Consider the following 20,398-nt stretch of genomic DNA (forward strand, 5'->3'; position numbering starts at 1 on the left):
AGCTCAATGAGCTTTAACAATTCAAATTTCTCTTTTAATATAGTCTAACCACTCTCTAACTTCTGTATTCATTTCCACCATCAGTTATGTTCCCCATATTTGAAGATTCAGATGGCATAGTGGGTACCGTTATAGGCCCTAAAGAGACAGCTGGGTTGGAATTTCAGCTCCATACCTACTAGCTCAGTGACTTTGGATAAGTGACATCACTTCTCTGATCCATAGGGTAAAGTGGTCAAGAGTAAAGTGCAGATGGTAATAATAGTACCAATCTTAGTGGGTTTTGAGGATTTAATTAACACACAAAAATCACTTAAAACAGTACCTGTTATATAGTAACTCTCAATGCATTTTTTTATTGTTATATCTCATGTTGTTTTCAGTCTTAAATAACCGTTTTCATGGAAAAAAGGTCAGTGTCTTAATTTGAGTTTAATCTTAATAATTTAAGAACCCAGAATCCAAAGGAATAAGAAATAACTTAAAGATCAACAAAATATATAAAACTCCTATATGTGCATATGTGTCATATAGAACTCTCTGCATAGAATATACAGACCAGTATTACTTTATTTAGGTAGAAATATTTATCTAACTTGGTTGGGAAAAGCATACACACATCATTAATTGTAGTTATTTTTGTAGTTCCAGAACCTTGTCAGTTATATTTTGTGTTTTTAATAAACAAAGGAATTTTAAATGCTCTTTTTACGGCTTTTTCAGAGAGATATTAATAAATATTGGCTTTACCAGTTACTATTTTTGTCATTAGAGGTAAATATACCAAAGAAATATATAAGCCTGCATAAAATTTACATTTAGTGTAATTTAGAGAATAAAAGTTTTCAAAATTTTCTCAGGAACTCTTTGTAGTCTGAGCTCCCAGATTTTACAATGACTAAAGAATAAATTGTAGAGGAAGTCTACAATGTCTCCTCCAACCAAGTACACATACAAACATATGGTTGGGGGTAGGGAGAAAAAGAAAGGGATATGAAAAGTATCAGGAGAAAGTAGAGTTTCTTTTTGCCCTTATTTGCCAATGACTGAGAGGTTCCTGGGAAACAGTAATTTCAGTACTAAAATCAGGAAAGTCCCAAGAAAACTGGTATGAGTTGGGAGGGAACAAAAACAAAAATCCAATGTGGAAAGATTTGGACAGCTAAGCTTCTGGTTATCAAAACACAATTGTAACCCTGGTGTGGTCACCTGTGACCAGATTGTCCTTGGCAGGACCCAGTGAACGTGAATTAGGACAGCTAAAATTCTTAGATTTTTCAGATTTGTATATGATTTACCCACATTGTGGTTTGGTGATTTTAAGTAACAAAATATTTCTGAATTCCCAGGATGGAACCCCATCTAGATGTGTCTGAATACAAGTAGGCTCAGCCAAAACTATAGGCATTGTCACAGACAACTGCACATTCAGAGACCTTTGTGCAACTAACATATGAATGAACTTCCAACTAGGGTTTCAATCATGAGAATGGCTTCCCCATCATGTTAAATGATGTCCCTTTGTCTTCCAGATGGTAGGTGGGGTGTCTTGCACAATCTATTGATGTAGGTGCCACAATTACAAATGTAAACATGTGAAGAAACACATGTGCTTAGAACCACTCTGGAAAGCTGCAAATCTCATCAGTCTTGGGAATCATCTCTTAAGTGTCACAGACGGGAAGCCAAGCATCCTTCCTTTCCCACCACGGTGCTTCTCTTACCCCAGTAATTCCAAGAATTATTGTCCTCTCCCTGTGACAGAACTCCACAGCTAAATGGCCTGGGTACAAATCTGAACTCTATGCTTCATCAGCTGTGGGATTTTGTCCCCCACTTCAGTCCTAAAGTGGGGATCATACATAGTAGTCAAATGATAGGGTCTAGATGAAGAGTGATGGGCTAATATATGTAAAATCCTTGAAGGATAACTTGCACATAGGAAAAGCCAGATAAGTATACACAATCATCATTTTGTTATTATTTTCTAGTCAGAATATCTAAATGCCATCATCTATACTCCTAGGGATCCACTCAGGCATGAAAAGAAAAGCCAGAAAAATTGAAAAACAATTTAAAGCACTATTAATCTGTTTTCAGAAAGGAAGGATTATATTTTTGAAGGCTAGTAAAATATTTTGTGAAAGTATTTCTGAATTCAATATATAAATGTATAAACCAGTGTAATCTCATTTACAGATATTTTAAAAATTCGACTTATTCTCAAAGTTTGATATAATTGAGTGCTTTGTTTTGTTTACAACTGTCGGCACTTGTATTACTTTTATTCCGCAATCCAGGAAGGGGCGGACTGTGGGAGAGGCACTGGCTTCTGCATGCCTACTTCAGAGAAACAAAGTAGCAAAACAAATCAGGATCCAGAGGAGACAATTCTCTGTCAACCCCAGATCAGAACAGAAATCAAGAAGGAAATGAAGTATTTGAACAAAAAGAGATTTCACAAAGCCTTTGTGAATCTGAAATGTGAGGCATCATTATTTGATTTTATTGAAAACTTCTAGAAAATGACAATACTCAAAGCAAATGACTTAAACTACAATTAAGAGTGACTTAAAATGTTTCAGAAAGAGTGGCCCTCATTTTAATTTGGAAAGACTTCTGTTCATTTCCTGGTAAAGTGTTAAATCCTTGTGAGGGCCTGTAATTTGAGCAATAAATGCTTTTAGTAGGCACTATAATTTAATTAAGTTCTATCAAAATAATTTCTAAGGAGCCTAATAATATATTATTTGATTTTTAAGTTAGGATGATGCTTTCTGCTGCAGAATAAAGTCCTACCTGACATGCCATGTTTTAAAATATTTTCTCTCCACACTCCCCCTCTTTTTCTGTATTATAGCCTTATCCTCTGAGAGAATATATAGGTTATTTTTTTTTTTACTGAAAGAATTTTTTTCTTCAATAATTTATCTAAGGCTGGCATAACACTATTTGTTACCTGATTAAAATAAATTTGGACTTAGAATTTGGACCTACCTTTAGAGGAAAAAGGGACTTTTTCCAATAAAGTCCATTTCCCATTGATTTGGGTAGTATTACTTGTAAAAAAAAATAGCCATAAAGCAATATTAATATTTCTCTCCACCTAATTTCAAAATTCATAGTATTAGAAGCTTTCCTTGTGGATAAAATTAAAATTGTATATAGAAATATAAATTTACTCAAGCAAATTAAAATGTATACTTCAGGGCCCCTTAATAAAAGTTACATGTATTCTAGAAAACATTAAATAATGAATAAATGCTTTATACATTTAGCAGAAATTGACAGATGTGGTACTGGACTTGGCTGTCTTGTTGGTAAAAACTGACTGAAAATCATAAGTATAACTTATCAGACTATAGTTGTCAAAAGGCAGGAATTCCTTCTGTTTTCTTATAAGTTCCCACAAAATTCCTAACTTTTTGCTATGAATTACTAATACTTTACAGTGTCTATTCAAAGCAGGTACCAAATAAATATTTCATGAAAGACTGTGGAATAAACTTGTTAAAGAGAAAGCTTTCAAAAGAAATAAATAGTAAGCAGTACATAAGAATATTTCAGCATGTGTGGCTACTTGAAAGTAACAGTGTAAATAAAATCTACCCAGAAAATTCAAAGACAGCTGGTTAAGTGAGAGCAAAAATTTACACGTGAAATAGACAAGCAAACAAACAAACAGGTAATGCCAAAAATTTTGACGAGCACAGCTGAGCAGGAGTTGGGAGGCTAGGACTCTAATTCTAACTGTTATTTTTTGTGCTACTTCGGTTTCATTTGAATCTTAGTCTCAAAATCCTCATTTCTGAGATGACAGGACCGAATCATGTTTTGCCTACAAAATATGATTGGGGCTGCTCACGTGGGTATTTGAATGGATTTGAACTGAACAGGGAGAAAAAATGAGCCTCTTCAGTTGGATAGTTGGAACAGAAGATTTGATTAAGACAAATAAGGAAGCATTCAGTCTCTACCTATTGTTTCAATTAACAGTGATCCAGTTTTGTATTGGTTTTCTTCCTAATCCAAAATGTTTATGTTAAGAGAAAATATACCATAGTAGAAAGTACATGAGCATTGGAAACAGAATTAGGATAAAATCCAGGCTTTGATATAATTTTAGAAGTCTTTGCAAATTAATTAATCCTTCCGATTTTAAATTTCTTTATCTGAAGATAAAGATAATAATTCATACATCATATAGCTCTTTTGAGAACTCAATGTATGTAATTTATATTAAGTATATGTATGTGCCTGAAATATCAAGTGCATGCTATATATACAATTGGATTTCAATATATGATCTCTATGAGAAGATAATTAGGTCCTACCAGTGGATTCTAAATGGTAATACAAACACTGAAATAGGGTCCAGAGCAGAGGCTGTGCAAATTAAGGAGTCATGGAGTTATATAGCTGCAAGAAAACTTGAGATTTAAGGTAAAGGTAAAGATAAAAAGAGAAACTATAAAAGTAGGTTTTTATGAAACTAAGACAGAGGAATTTATAGGTAAGTAATTTAAAAATAGTGTATCAGCTATTTCAAGAATTTTGATAACATATTTTTACACTCCATTATTGGAACCTGTGACAGCCAGGATTTTTTATTTTTTAAAAATATTTATTTATTTATTTATTTATTTATTTATGGCTGTGTTGGGTCTTTGTTTCTGTGCGAGGGCTTTCTCTGGTTGTGGCAAGTGGGGGCCACTCTTCATCGCGGTGCACGGGCCTCTCATTATCGCGGCCTCTCTTGTTGCGGAGCACAGGCTCCAGACGCGCAGGCTCAGTAATTGTGGCTCACGGGCCTAGTTGCTCCGCGGCATGTGGGGTCTTCCCAGGCCAGGGCTTGAACCCGTGTCCCCTGCATTGGCAGGCAGATTCTCAACCACTGCGCCACCAGGGAAGCCCAGCCAGGATTATTTTAAAAATTGTGCCATTAACTCTGTGCTTCAGAAAAATATTGATCAAGTCATAGGATTCCAATTTTTCCATTCCTTCAATGTGTGACAAGTTATCAGGAAAATATTTAAAGAACAAACGTAAAGTGTATAAAAAAATCCTTCATTAGTATGAAATTTTTAATCCATGAAAGATTTTTCTCAAACCAGAATATTTATATTAATCATGAGAAATAATTACTTTGTATTATTTATGAGTCCAGTCATTACTAGCATGGATCAGACAATATCCACTTTCTCAGAAATAGACTTCAATATAAATCTAATGCTCATAATAGAATATACTAGGGTGGAAAATAATATTGGACAATGGAATAAAGTTATGATTTCTAAAATGAAAGGAAAGTAAAAGGAGAAAACAATAATCAGGAAACCATGACAAAAATTACTGCACTAAAATTGTTTCATTGATGAATTTGTAGCCTATTATACTGCATTTTACACCAAGATAAATTTGTGTCTCAATAGTTTTGGCATTAGAACTGCCACTAGGTGTCACTATAAGCTAAATGATTTCAGTAAATATGAATTTTTTTTTTTAACTGAATAAAAAAAGGATATTTACTGGACCTTTATGGAATATATTATAAACTTGCTCCAAATTATAAAAAAGTTATTTGACATTTTTGCTTAAAATTTTCCATATTTTTCTAAATTATATTTTATTTCTTAAAGACTTCCATTACAGCTGGAATCTGTAAGAGTCAAATTAGGGATTAGGATTAGGGAAAAGATTGTGTTGCCTACCAAATAAAAGGGAAAAAAATAAGGCTCTGTAAAACAGAGAGTTAAATTCCAAATTTGGCTTACAAAAATATATTAATGTGAAAGTTAGCTAAACAAGTAGGATTTTAGCAAAAACAAAATTTTTGAATTCCAAGCTATAGATTTCTATCTGTTAAATATAACATATAAATCAAACTGCTAAAGTTAACATGGAATACACCATATAAATATTTAGAGATAGTTCTTCTTGATCATACCACACTGAACATGAATCAGATCAAACTATTGTGTTTCTTTTAATTAGTTCAACAGCTACAAAGATATTTAGTTAGGATGCTATGTGGTTCTCAAATATTTCACACAGTGCTTCAGTGAGACTTCTGATTCATTTATAATCCTGTTATAGATCCCCTGCACACACTAGAAAAGAAACTTGGATCTTACTCAGAAAAGAGAAGCATCCCCTAATTTACTGACCTGTAGAATGTGTGGCTTGAAAGCCTTTTCTTTGAACAGATGCATCAGAAACAAACCGAACAAACATTTTATTTCCAGTAGCCACAAGGGGCTCTGGTATCTTGTTCCCACACAGTCGTCCAAGAATTGGTGATTTTTCCGTTTCTCCATCAAATACTTCCAAGTGATCATAAGCACATTCTTGATGCTGCTCAATCTCAAACTCACTAAAGACCTATTAAAAAAGAAAGAAAGAAAGGGGAAAAAAATTAAAAAGCCACATATCACTCAAAATAGGTTCTTTTCTTTGGAGCAGAAATACAGAACAATAATATGTCCAGGCCATGCAAATGATTCAATCCATCTAGCACATCATTGAAAGGGGTGTGAAATCAATAGAATATAAAGTCTCTAGGAAGACTTTATAATGAGGAAAACAATGTAATAACTTCACATGAAATTCTATTGTACTATTTGACTATTGCAACTAATTCTACTATTGCAATTAAGGCTACTCCAGAATTTAGACAGATTATAATAACAAATGATATTTTATTCTGAATTTAATTCTGAATTTATTCTTAATGCATCAGAAAATTTTAAACAATTATATTTTAAAAATGATTCCTTCTGGTGTTAATGATCATAAACTACTGAACATCATCATACCATTGAGCACTTAAACTAAAAAGAAAACCCCATAAAATAATTAAACAAGTAATTATTTTCACAAAAATTAAATGTAGTAAATCTTAATAGAATACATAACACAAAGGGATTTTTCATTATACATTTCTTTATTTAGATCTTACAACCCATATTATTAGAAAACACTAATATGACTTTAGGCTAGATTATTTTTAATTAACTTTTCAGAGAGATGGTACACTTATTTTAATATTTGGAGTCTTGCAAAGTTTAGTATGCTTTTTTATGTGTAGCAAATTCTTAAAATAAAAGTTTATTAAATATTTAACACATTAAATATAACAATGAAAGTTTAATTGAGACTGACTGAAAATAATAATTGTCCAAACTATTAATAATTCCAGGGATTCTAGGTTATTTGCCATTGCCAATTAAGGCTTTTTCCATTCCTCATAAAAACCATCATACATTCAAGAAATAAACCATCACTACTACTTAAGTCTATAGGGCAAAGCTAAAAAAAAATAAAATAAATTGGAGGAAATATAAAATATGCTTGAAAATGTATTAATTTTGCTACAATCCCTACAGCATAAAATATTTGTACATAAACTTTCTACATACATGTTTTCTTTAATGCAGTTTTGTGAAGTGATTATAATTCTCAATTTAAAGCATACATTTTGTATTTTTGAAAGAAAAAAGTGACTAAGACTGGTTCTCCTTCACTGTTGACCACATTTATCTATTCCAACCACACTACCATCTGCTCTCACTTCTGACTTTAGAGGAGTAAGGGAAGAAATGAAGGAAGCAATTTATATTAATTAGGGAGTAGGAGAAAAGAGTGAAGAGACAAAAGAAAAGGAAGTGGGCTGATCTCTCATGTCTCATTCCACTGTGCCCTACTTAAAAATATAAATTAAAATGTTATAACCAATAAGCATTAGTGAATCACTATTTGCTATAATTATTACGAGTAAAAAGGAATATTTACTTCATTCAACCAATGACTCTGGCTAGTTCAAAAAAGATTAAATACAGCACAAAGAATCTCACTGGAAACAAACACAGTGCAGAAAAATATAGTGAACAAGGAGACTTTAGCAGAGTTTATTTAATCTGAAGCACAACATTCAAAGTACACCATCACCAAAGGGTTTGTCACTTATTAATCTCTGTAATCTAGTGGCAGAGAATGAAGCAGAGTAGACACACGGTGCATGGACTATAGAAGACACTGAATGGATTGTTGGCTGGATGTCTGGATAAGTCTCTCCATTCATCTACCTAATTACTTAAACCCAGTTTATGGCCAATCCCATGAATGGAAACAACGTAGACATGGCAAACCAAAACTTCTGGTAATCTGCCTCTCATAAGATGGTACTCAGTCAGCTTCTATTATCTTTGTGTACACAGAAACAGTCTTAATATCAGTTTGTAACTGTTAAGAAAGCAATAAGAGAAAATCAGCTTAGCTGCACCAAGAGTTTTTTTTTTTAGCTAAATATGCAACAAAGCTTCTAAATAATAAGATAAATATTGCTTAAAAAGAAATATAACAATATCTGAAAACTGTTGCATGTTGAATAATTGTCTCTTTTGAATGGGCTTTAGAACCATTCATCTATAAATATAAAGAGCAGAGAAACCTACTGTGTACAAGAGAAAATTTTAAGAATGATGGGGGTAATGGCATTCTAAAGCTTATCCTTTAAGTAAAAGTTAAAAATGGGATCAGAATTTACAGACCACACATGTTCAGTCCATTGATTGGTCCACTGAAAACTAAGTGAATGAGATAACTAAGTGGCTACTTCATTCTCTAATGAAATAAATGCAGGATTTCTGGAGTAAATCATAACATATTTTACAGAGCAGAGCAATACAACACAAGGTGGCATTGAACTAGTGGGCTGGGGGCATGCTGACACCTGGTCTGGAGTCAGTTGGCTCCAGCTTTTTATCAGATTACTAATGGAATCAGACTGACTCTATAAGAGTCAGATTAGGCAAAGCTTTTGTAGCTGACACATTCTCAACGATGCAAATAACTCTCATTCATTAAAGTACTGTTGAATTTTCTTCTTGGAATAAGTAGCAGCTTGTTAGGTCAGCTGCAAAGATTGGGTGGTCCTTTTGGTCCTTTTCCAGAAGTCAGCTTAACCAAATGCTCCACCACACACAAGCAAAATGTGACAAATTCACATGCTGAGATCTCATAAATCGGCCCTGTAATATCATAGAGACATCCACGTAGAGACCCCTCCATATATAGTGACTTGGCCTTAATATAAAATATTTCTAGGCCATAGAATGGTATTATAGGAGTCCATGGGAAAATAGAAAATCTTTAAAAACGGTTTTTAGAGTCCCCAAAGATAATGTGAGATACACAATTTAGTACTTTATTCTATTACACATCCTGAGCCATGAGTCTCTATGTCTAAATGATGCAGAATGTGAAAATTTCCAGCCACCAGGAACCAATGGCACAGAAATGTCTCCCTAGAAGACACTTAGATTCCCAAAAAAGATTCCCCCGAAGTCCTTCAACTCTACAATGGAGACAGAACAGAAAAGCTGATGTGTGGAGCTGTAAGAAACTCTGATTTCTGCTGAAACACTGCCTTCTTTTTTGGGGACTTCTAAATATTTTTCTTAAGCGTTTATATTCAGACTTTACAGTTTGGTATTCAAACATTTAAACCTTATTCACTCCATGATTATATTTCTATGATTTTAAGGTTCATAATCCAGGTTTTAGAAAGACCAAAAAGAGTGAATAACAGTAAGTTCTAGTAAGAAATTCTAATGCATTTAAGGAGTTTCATTCAAAAGGAATAAAACTGAACTTTCATTTTAAGCTCTGGAAAGAATAACTGTTTGTTTCTGGAACATCCAAGCAAGCCTAATCTACCTTCCTGGCCACCAGCCAAGCTTCCATATGCAACCCCCTCATATGAACATCTGTGGAGGTACTTTTACTGAAAATACATGCACTGGCTAAAGGATAAGGCCATTCAAAGTCACATTCACAAGGGACAAGATACATTCACAAGGGACAAGATAATAAAATGATAATGCTTAATGTGGAAGTAAAATCTAGCTAAGATTTAAACTAAGAGAATTAAAGAGACTGATACAATGTGAGCAGTTGTGAGATGAAATTCAGAGCTCTCGAGTCCTAGCCATCCTTCGCCTTTTCCTCCCTTCGGTGAGAATTATCATTTGGTTTCCCACAAGATGTTGGAAGGATTAGAGGCCACTGGAAAAAAAAGGCACAGTGGAATATAAACCCCAGTCTTCTGATTCAAAAGACCTTTTCTTTCCCATGAATACTCTATAACAGTGATCAAATATACTTATAATGGATTGATGGTGGAGAATTATATAACACTTATGGGTGTTTTGTTTTCCAAATATCCCATATATGAAGCTGTAAATCACAACTATATAACTTAGCAAAGCTTTAGGATATGATAAATAAAATAAAAATGACATAAGCCTATTGTGTGCTCTTATGCCTAGAACTTTATTTCTGTTTCATTTGTTTTATTTTGTTTTTAATGAAGAGTAATTCAGAATATGAAAAAAGTACCAGAAATTTAATGATCAGTTGAGCCTCCCAGAACCAAGACAGGGTGAAGCCAGGAATGATAGAACTTTATCCCTTTATTCATTCAGAACTTTATCTCTTTTCTAGTAGGAAGACTTTTTCCAAGTATCTTTCAACCAAGGTTTCTTTTACTTTAAAACTGTTATCATGCATTTAGCATCTCATGATTAAACACACACACACACACAAATACACACTCTAAAAACAAGGCAAATATATTAGTTTCCTATTGCTGCTCTAGCAAATTAACACATACTTAGTGACTCAATACAACACACTTTTCTGGGGACTAGGACAAGGTTATCTTTGGGGAATGGGGAGCATTATTCTGCCTACCATAGAAAGTAAGGCCAAATATTTTCACCCTCTGATTCTCAGGGGAAATGAGGACAAACACTTATAACTGCATGATTTCAAACTCTTTTATCCATAACTTTATTAGCTTAGTCAAGAAACTAAGTCCCATAGAGGAAATCTGGCTTGAAGCCTGCTTTTTTGTAATTAAACTTTTACTGGAACACAACCATGTCCATTCATTTGTGCATTGACTGGCCTCACCTAGCAGCAGACAGGCTGCCTAAAGACCTCCTGAGCCCACAGCCCTCTGGACACAGCCCTATCCAGCAGATGGCCAGGACCCAGCACTATCCACCAGTGAGAAGGCACCAGCTTCAGAATCCCCTGGGCCCTGGTGCTGCCCTCCAGGAAGCCTGGCCTAGTCTCTGGATCAGCCTCACCCACCAGGGAGCAGAAAACAGATGCAAGAAAACCACAATCCCGTAACCTGTGGACCTAACCTGCCTACAGCAGGCCAGACCCTGCCCTGGGACCAGCTGGGCCCTGACCCTGCCCAGTAGCAGGCCAACACAAACTCCAGAACACCCCAGACCCAGTACCCACCTGTGTTTCAGGAACTGCCCCCACCCCCCCCACTAGTGATCTTATATCAGCTCTGGGACTCCTGGGCCCTGTAACCAGACCCCAGAACCTGATTCTGCCTGCCAGTAGTCCAGCACTAACACCAGGACCTGGTTTCACCCACCAGTGTGGGGGCAACAGCCCCGGAGTCTTATGGACCCTAACTCTTCCCATTAGTGAGCCAGCACTAGCCTTGGGGCCCCCTGGGGTTCTGCAGGTAGCTGCCTTGTGACCAGGCCCCACCAACCAGCAGCTGGCAGCCTCCACACAAGGCAGGTCCAAGCAACCAACCAGACCAGGGGCCAACCAAGCCTAACAGTCCACCCACATAGTCAGCCTGCCACAACGGAAGAACCCATGCAGGCGTAATAGGGAGAACTCCTAGAGCATATAGCTTGGGTGACAAGAAGGGAGCACACTGCTGGGACACATAGGACATCTGCAAAAGGCCCCTTCTCCAAGATGAGGAAGCATAACCAACCTACTAGATACATAAAAATAAAAATAAAAACAGCAACTTAGGCAAAATGAAGTGGCAGAGGAACATGTTCCAGATGAAGTAACAAAATAAAAACCCCAGAAGAACTAAATGAAGTGGAGCTAGGCAATCTACCTGAGAAAGGTTCAAGGTAGTGATTGTAAAGATAATCAAAGAACTTGGGAGGAGAATGATGCACAAAACGAGAAGTTAGAAGGTTTAAACAAGGAGTTAGAACAACCGAACAGAGATGAAAAATATTATAACTGAGATGAAAAATACACTAGAAGGAATCAAGTGTAGGCTAAATAATAGAGAAACAGATCAGCAAGCTGGAAGACAGAGTAGTGGAAATCACTGATGATGGACAGAGAAAAGAAAAAAGAATGAAAAGAAATGAGGACAGTTTAAGGGACCACTGGAACAACATCAAGTGCACTAATATTTGCATTAGAGTCCCAGAAGGAGAAGAGAAAGGGGCTGATAATGAACTTTAAGACATAATAGCTGAAAACTTCCCTAACATGGGAAACTTAACAGTCATCCAAGTCCAGGAAGTGCAGAGTCACATATAGGATTAACCCAAGGAGGAACACACCAAACACTCCAAAACACATTGTAATTAAAATGACAAAAAGGGGGTCTTGAGAAGATGACAGAAGAGTAAGACGTGGAGATCACCTTCCTCCCCACAAGATACATCAGAAATATATCTACACATGGAACTGCTCTTAATAGAACACCTACTGAACGCTGGCAGAAGACCTCAGACCTCCCAAAAGGCAAGAAACTCCCCACGTACCTGGGTAGGGCAAAAGAAAAAACAGAGACAAAAGAATAGGGGCGGGACCAGCACCAGTGGGAGGGAGCCGTGAAGGAGGAAAAGTTTCCACACACTAGGAAGCCCTTTCACGGGCGGAGACTGTAGGTGGCGGAGGGGGGAGCTTCGTGACCGCGGAGGAGAGCGCAGCAACAGGGGTGCGGAAGGCAAAGCGGAGAGATTCCCACACGGAGGATGGGTGCTGACCAGCACTCACCAGCCCGAGAGGCTTGTCTGCTCACCTGCTGGGGCGGGCGGGGGCTGGGAACTGAGGCTCCGGCTTTGGTCGGATTGCAGGGAGAGGACTGGGGTTGGCTGCGTGAACACAGCCTGAAGGGGGCTAGTGCGCCACGGCTAGCCAGGAGGGAGTCCGGGAAAAGCCTGGAGCTGCTGAAGAGACAAGAGACTTTTTCTTCCCTCTTTGTTTCCTGGTGCACGAGGAGAGGGGATTCAGAGCGCTGCTTAAAGGAGCTCCAGAGATGGGCGTGAGCCGCGGTTATCAGCGTGGACCCCAGAGACGGGCATGAGATGCTAAGGCTGATGCTGCCACCACCAAGAAGCCTGTGTGTGAGCACAGGTCACTATCCACACCTCCCCTCCCGGGAGCCTGTGCAGCCCGCCACTGCCAGGGTCCTGTGATCCAGGGACAACTTCCCCAGGAGAATGCATAGTGCGCCTCAGCCTGGTGCAACGTCACGCCAGCCTCTGCTGCTGCAGGCTCGCCCCACATCCGTACCCCTCCTTCCCTCTGGCCTGAGTGAGCCAGAGCCCCTGAATCAGCTGCTCCTTTAACCCCATCCTGTCTGAGTGAAGAACAGACGCCCTCAGGTGACCTACACACAGAGGCGGGTCCAAATCCAAAGCTGAGCCCCGGGAGCTGTGCAAACAAAGAAGAGAAAGGGAAATCTCTCCCAGCAGCCTCAGAAGCAGTGGATTAAAGCTCTACAATCAACTTGATATACCTGCATCTGTGGAATACCTGAATAGACAACGAATCATCCCAAATTGAGGAGGTGGACTTTGGGAGCAAGATAAATTATTTTTTCCCCTTTTCCTCTTTTTGTGAGTGTGTATGTGTATGCTTCTGTGTGAGATTTTGTCTGTATAGCTTTGCTTTCACTATTTGTCCTAGGATTCTGTCTGTCTGTTCTTTTTTCTTTTTTTTTTTTTTTTACTTTTTAAAATTTTTTTCATAATTATTCTTTATTTTTTATTTTAATAACTTTATTTTATTTTATCTCACTTTATTTTATTTTATCCTCTTTCTTTCTTTCTTTCTATTTTTTCTCCCTTTTATTCTGAGCCTTGTGGATGAAAGGCTCTTGGTACTCAAGCCAGGAGTCAGTGCTGTGCTTCTGATGTGGGAGAACCAACTTCAGGACACTGGTCCACAAGAGACCTCCCAGATCCACGTAATATCAAATGGCGAAACTCTCCTAGGGATCTCTATCTCAACACAAAGGCCCAGCTTCACTCAACGACCAGCAAGCTACAGTGCTGGACACCCTATGCCAAACAACTAGCAATACAGGAACACAGCCCCATCCATTAGCAGGGAGGCTGCCTAAAATCATAATAAGGCCAGAGACACCTCAAAACACACCACCAGACGTGGACCTGCCCACCAGAAAGACAAGATCCAGCCTCATCCACCAGAACACAGGCACTAGTCCCCTCCACCAGGAAGCCTACACAACCCACTGAACCAAACTTAGCCACTGGGGAGAGACAACAAAAACAACAGGAACTACGAACATGCAGCCTGTGAAAAGGAGACCCCAAACACAGTAAGATAGGCAAAATGAGAAGACAGAGAAACACAGAGCAGATGAAGGAGCAAGGTAAAAACCCATCAGACCTAACAAATGAAGAGGAAATAGGCAGTCTACCTGAAAAAGAATTCAGAATAATGATAGTAAAGATGATACAAAATCTTGGAAATAGAAAAGAGAAAATGCAAGAAACATTTAACAAGGACCTAGAAGAACTAAAGAGGAAACAAGCAATGATGAACAACACAATAAATGAAATTAAAAATACTCTAGACGGGATCAATAGCAGAATAACTGAGGCAGAAGAACGGATAAGTGACCTGGAAGATAAAATAGTGGAAATAATTACTGCAGAGCAGAATAAAGAAAAAAGAATGAAAAGAACCGAGGACAGTCTCAGAGACTTCTGGGACAACATTAAACGCACCAACATTCGAATTATACGGGTCCCAGAAGAAGAAGAGAAAAAGAAAGGGACTGAGAAAATATTTGAAGAGATTATAGTTGAAAACTTCCCTAATATGGGAAAGGAAATAGTTAATCAAGTCCTGGAAGCACAAAGAGTCCCGTACAGGATAAATCCAAAGAGAAACATGCAAAGACACATATTAATCAAACTATCAAAAATTAAATACAAAGAAAACACATTAAAAGCAGCAAGGAAAAAACAACAAATAACACACAAGGGAATGCCCATAAGGTTAACAGCTGATCTTTCAGCAGAAACTCTGCCAGCCAGAAGGGAATGGCAGGACATATTTAAAGTGATGAATGAGAAAAACCTACAACCAAGATTACTCTACCCAGCAAGGATCTCATTCAGATTCGATGGAGAAATTAAAACCTTTACAGAAAAGCAAACGCTGAGAGAGTTCAGCACCACCAAACCAGCTTTACAACAAATGCTAAAGGAACTTCTCTAGGCAAGAAACAAAAAAGAAGGAAAAAACCTACAATAACAAACACAAAACATTTAAGAAAATGGGAATAGGAACTTACATATCGATAATTACCTTAAATGTAAATGGACTAAATGCTCCCACCAAAAAACACAGACTGACTGAATGGATACAAAAACAAGATCTGTATATATGCTGTCTACAAGAGACCCACTTCAGACCTAGGGACACATACAGACTGAAAGTGAGGGGATGGAAAAAGGTATTCTGTGCAAATGGAAATCAAAAGAAAGCTGGAGCAGCTATTCTCATATCAGACAAAATAGACTTTAAAATAAAGACTATTACAAGAGACAAAGAAGGACACTACATAATGATCAAGGGATCAATCTAAGAAGAAGATATAACAATTGTAAATATTTATGCACCCAACATAGGAGCACCTCAATACATAAGGCAAATACTAACAGCCATAAAAGGGGAAATTGACAGTAACACAATCATAGTAAGGGACTTTAACACCCCACTTTCACCAATGGACAGATCATCCAAAATGAAAATAAACAAGGAAACACAGGCTTTAAATGATACATTAAACAAGATGGGCTTAATGGATATTTATAGGACATTCCATCCAAAAACAACAGAATACACATTTTTCTCAAGTGCTCATGGAACATTCTCTAGGATAGATCATATCTTGGGTCACAAATCAAGCCTTGGTAAATTTAAGAAAATTGAAATCATATCAAGTATCTTTTCCTACCATAACGCTATGAGACTAGATATCAATTACAGGAAAAGATCTGTAAAAAATACAAATACATGGAGGCTAAATAATACACTACTTAATAAGCAAGAGGTCACTGAAGAAATCAAAGAGGAAATCAAAAAATACATAGAAACAAATAGCAATGAAAACATGATGACCCAAAACCTATGGGATGCAGCAAAAGCAGTTCTAAGAGGGAAGTTTATTGCAATACACTCCTACCTTAGGAAACAGGAAACATCTCAAATACAAAACCTAACCTTGCACCTAAAGCAATTAGAGAAAGAACAAAAAAAAAACCCCCAAAGTTAGCAGAAGGAAAGAAATCATAAAGATCAGATCAGAAATAAATGAAAAAGCAATGAAGGAAACAAAAGCAAAGATCAGTAAAACTAAAACCTGGTTCTTTGAGAAGATAAAATTGTTAAACCATTAGCCAGACTCATCAAGAAAAAAAGGGAGAAGACTCAAATCAATAGAATTAGAAATGAAAAAGGAAAAGTAACAACTGACACTGCAGAAATACAAAGGATCATGAGAGATTACTACAAGCAACTGTATGCCAATAAATTGGACAACCTGGAAGAAATGGACAAATTCTTAGAAATGCACAACCAGCCGAGACTGAACCAGGAAGAAACAGAAAATATGAACAGACCAATCACAAGCACTGAAATTGAAACTGTGATTAAAAATCTTCCAACAAACAAAAGCCCAGGACCAGATGGCTTCACAGGCGAATTCTATCAAACGTTTAGAGAAGAGCTAAAACGTATCATTCTCAAAGTCTTCCAAAATATAGCAGAGGGAGGAACACTCCCAAACTCATTCTACAAGGCCACCATCACCCTGATACCAAAACCAGACAAAGATGTCACAAAGAAAGAAAACTACAGGCCAATATCACTGATGAACATAGATGCAAAAAACCTCAACAAAATACTAGCAAACAGAATCCAACAGCACATTAAAAGGATCATACACCATGATCAAGTGGGGTTTATACCAGGAATGCAAGGATTCTTCAATACACGCAAATCAATCAACGTGATACATCATATTAACAAATTGAAGGAGAAAAACCATATGATCATCTCAATAGATGCAGGGAAATCTTTTGACAAAATTCAACACCCATTTATGATAAAAACCCTGCAGAAAGTATACATGGAGGGAACTTTCCTCAACATAATAAAGGCCATATATGACAAACCCACAGCCAACATCGTCCTCAATGGTGAAAAACTGAAACCATTTCCACTACGATCAGGAACAAGACAAGGTTGCCCACTCTCACCACTATTATTCAACATAGTTTTGGAAGTGTTAGCCACAGCAATCAGAGAAGAAAAAGAAATAAAAGGAATCAAAATCGGAAAAGAAGAAGTAAAGCTGTCACTGTTTGCAGATGACATGATACTATACATAGAGAAACCTAAAGATGCTACCAGAAAACGACTAGAGCTAATCAATGAATTCGGTAAAGTAGCAGGATACAAAATTAATGCACAGAAATCTCTGGCATTCCTATACACTAATGATGAAAAATCTGAAAGTGAAATTAAGAAAACACTCCCATTTACCATTGCAACAAAAAGAATAAAATATCTAGGAATAAACCTACCTAAGGAGACAAAAGACCTGTACGTGGAAAATTATAAGACACTGATGAAAGAAATTAAAGATGATACAAATAGATGGAGAGATATACCATGTTCTTGGATTGGAAGAATCAACATTGTGAAAATGAATATATTACCCAAAGCAATCTACAGATTCAATGCAATCCCTATCAAACTACCACTGGCATTTTTCACAGAACTAGAACAAAAAAGTTCACAATTTGTATGGAAACACAAAAGACCCCGAATAGCCAAAGCAATCTTGAGAACGAAAAATGGAGCTGGAGGGATCAGGCTCCCTGACTTCAGACTATACTACTAAGCTACAGTAATCAAGACAGTATGGTACTGGCACAAAAACAGAAACATAGATCAATGGAACAGGATAGAAAGCCCAGAGATAAAACCATGCACATATGGTGACCTTATCTTTGATAAAGGAGGCAAGCATATACAGTGGAGAAAAGACAGCCTCTTCAATAAGTGGTGCTGGGAAAACTGGACAGGTACATGTAAAAGAATGAAATTAGAACACTCCCTAACACCATACACAAAAATAAACTCAAAATGGATTAAAGACCTAAATGTAAGGCCAGACACTTTAAAACTCTTAGAGGAAAACATAGGCAGAACACTCTATGACATAAATCACAGCAAGCTCCTTTTTGACCCACCTCCTACAGAAATGGGAAGAAAAACAAAAATAAACATTTGGGACCTAATGAAACTTAAAAGCTTTTGCACAGCAAAGGAAACCATAAACAAGACCAAAAGACAACCCTCAGAATGGGAGAAAATATTTGCAAATGAAGCAACTGACAAAGGATTAATGTCCAAAATTTACAAGCAGCTCATGCAGCTCAATAACAAAAAAACAAACAACCCAATCCCAAAATGGGCAGAAGACCTAAATAGACATTTCTCCAAAGAAGATATACAGATTGCCAACAAACACATGAAAGAATGCTCAACATCATTAATCATTAGAGAAATGCAAATCAAAACTACAATGAGATATCATCTCACACCAGTCAGAATGGCCATCATCAAAAAATCTAGAAACAATAAATGCTGGAGAGGGTGTGGAGAAAAGGGAACCCTCTTGCACTGTTGGTGGGAATATAAATTGATACAGTCACTATGGAGAATAGTATGGATGTTCCTTAAAAAACTAAAAATAGAATTACCTTACGACCCAGCAATCCCACTACTGGGCATATACCCTGAGAAAACCATAATTCAAAAAGAGTCATGTACCAAAATGTTCATTGCAGCTCTATTTAGAATAGCCAGGACATGGAAGCAACCTAAGTGTCCATCAACAGATGAATGGATAAAGAAGATGTAGCACATATATTCAATGGAATATTACCCAGCCATAAAAAGAAACGAAATTGAGTTATTTGTCGCGAGGTGGATGGACCTAGAGTCTGTCATATAGAGTGAAGTAAGTCAGACAGAGAAAAACAAATACAGTATGCTAACACATATATATGGAATCTAAGAAAAAAAAAAAAAGGTCACGAAGACCTAGGGGTAAGATGGGAATAAAGACACAGACCTACTAGAGAATGGACTTGAGGATATGGGGAGGGGGAAGAGTAAGCTGTGACAAAGTGAGAGAGTGGCTTGGACATATATACACTACCAAACGTAATGTAGATAGCCAGTGCAAAGCAGCCTCATAGCACAGGGAGATCAGATTGGCGGTTTGTGACCACCTAGAGGTGGGGGATAGGGAGGGAGGGAGGGAGGGAGACGTAAGAAGGAAGAGATATGGGAACATATGTATATGTATAACTGATTCACTTTGTTATAAAGCAGAAACTAACACACCATTGTAAAGCAATTATACTCCAGGAAAGATGTTAAACAAAAAGAAATGATAAAAAGGTAAAGAGAGAATATTAAAAGTAGCAAGGGAAAAGCAACAAATAACATACAAGGGAACATCCATAAGACTATCAGCTGATTTTTTTCAGCAGAAACTCTGCAGGCCAAAGGGAGTGGCTCAATATATTTAAAATGATGAAAGAGAAAAATTTCCACCCAAGAATACTCTACCCAGCAAGGTTCTTGTTCAGATTTGATGGAAAAATCAAAAACTTTACAGACAAGCAAAAGCTAAAAGAATTCAGCACCACCAAACCAGCTTTACAACAAATGTTAAAGGAACCTGTCTAGGCAAAAAAGAAAAGGCCACAATTAGAGACAAGAAAATTACAAAATGAAAAAGTTTGCCAGTAAAGGCAAACATACAGCAAAGGTAGGAAATCATACATATACAAGCTAGTAAGGAGGTTAAAAGACAAAACTAGTAAAATCGTCTGTATTCAGAGTAAGCAGTTAAGGGATACACAAAAGAATTAGATGTAAAATATGATACCCAAAACAGTAATCATGATAGGAGGAGAGTACAAATGCAGGGATTTTAAAATGCATTTGAAATGAAGAGATCAGCAAATTAAAATAATCACATATATACATAGACTGCTATAAAAAAAAACCTGTGGTAACTTCAAACCAAAAATCTATAATAAATATGCACACAAAAAAGGAAAAGGAGTCTAAAGACATAATACTAAACACAGTCATCAAATCACAAGAGAAGGGAAAAAAGAAGAAGAAAGAAAAAAAATGACCTACAAAAACAACCCCAAAACCATTAACAAAGTGGCAACAAAACATGCATATCAATAAT

General features: G+C 36.9%; 1 protein-coding gene across 1 annotated transcript in view; it reads right to left on the bottom strand.

Annotated features, from left to right (window-relative positions):
* TLL1 (tolloid like 1) overlaps positions 1-20,398 on the bottom strand; it is a 220,235-nt gene that overhangs the window by 1,550 nt on the left and 198,287 nt on the right. The window contains exon 19 of the mRNA XM_068542094.1: positions 6,168-6,381. Within this exon, the coding sequence (XP_068398195.1) occupies positions 6,168-6,381 (214 nt within the window). The remainder of the gene's footprint in view (positions 1-6,167; positions 6,382-20,398) is intronic.

This window comes from Eschrichtius robustus, chromosome 4 (genome assembly GCF_028021215.1).
Source record: "Eschrichtius robustus isolate mEscRob2 chromosome 4, mEscRob2.pri, whole genome shotgun sequence".
In the NCBI taxonomy this organism is placed as follows: Eukaryota; Metazoa; Chordata; class Mammalia; order Artiodactyla; family Eschrichtiidae; genus Eschrichtius; species Eschrichtius robustus.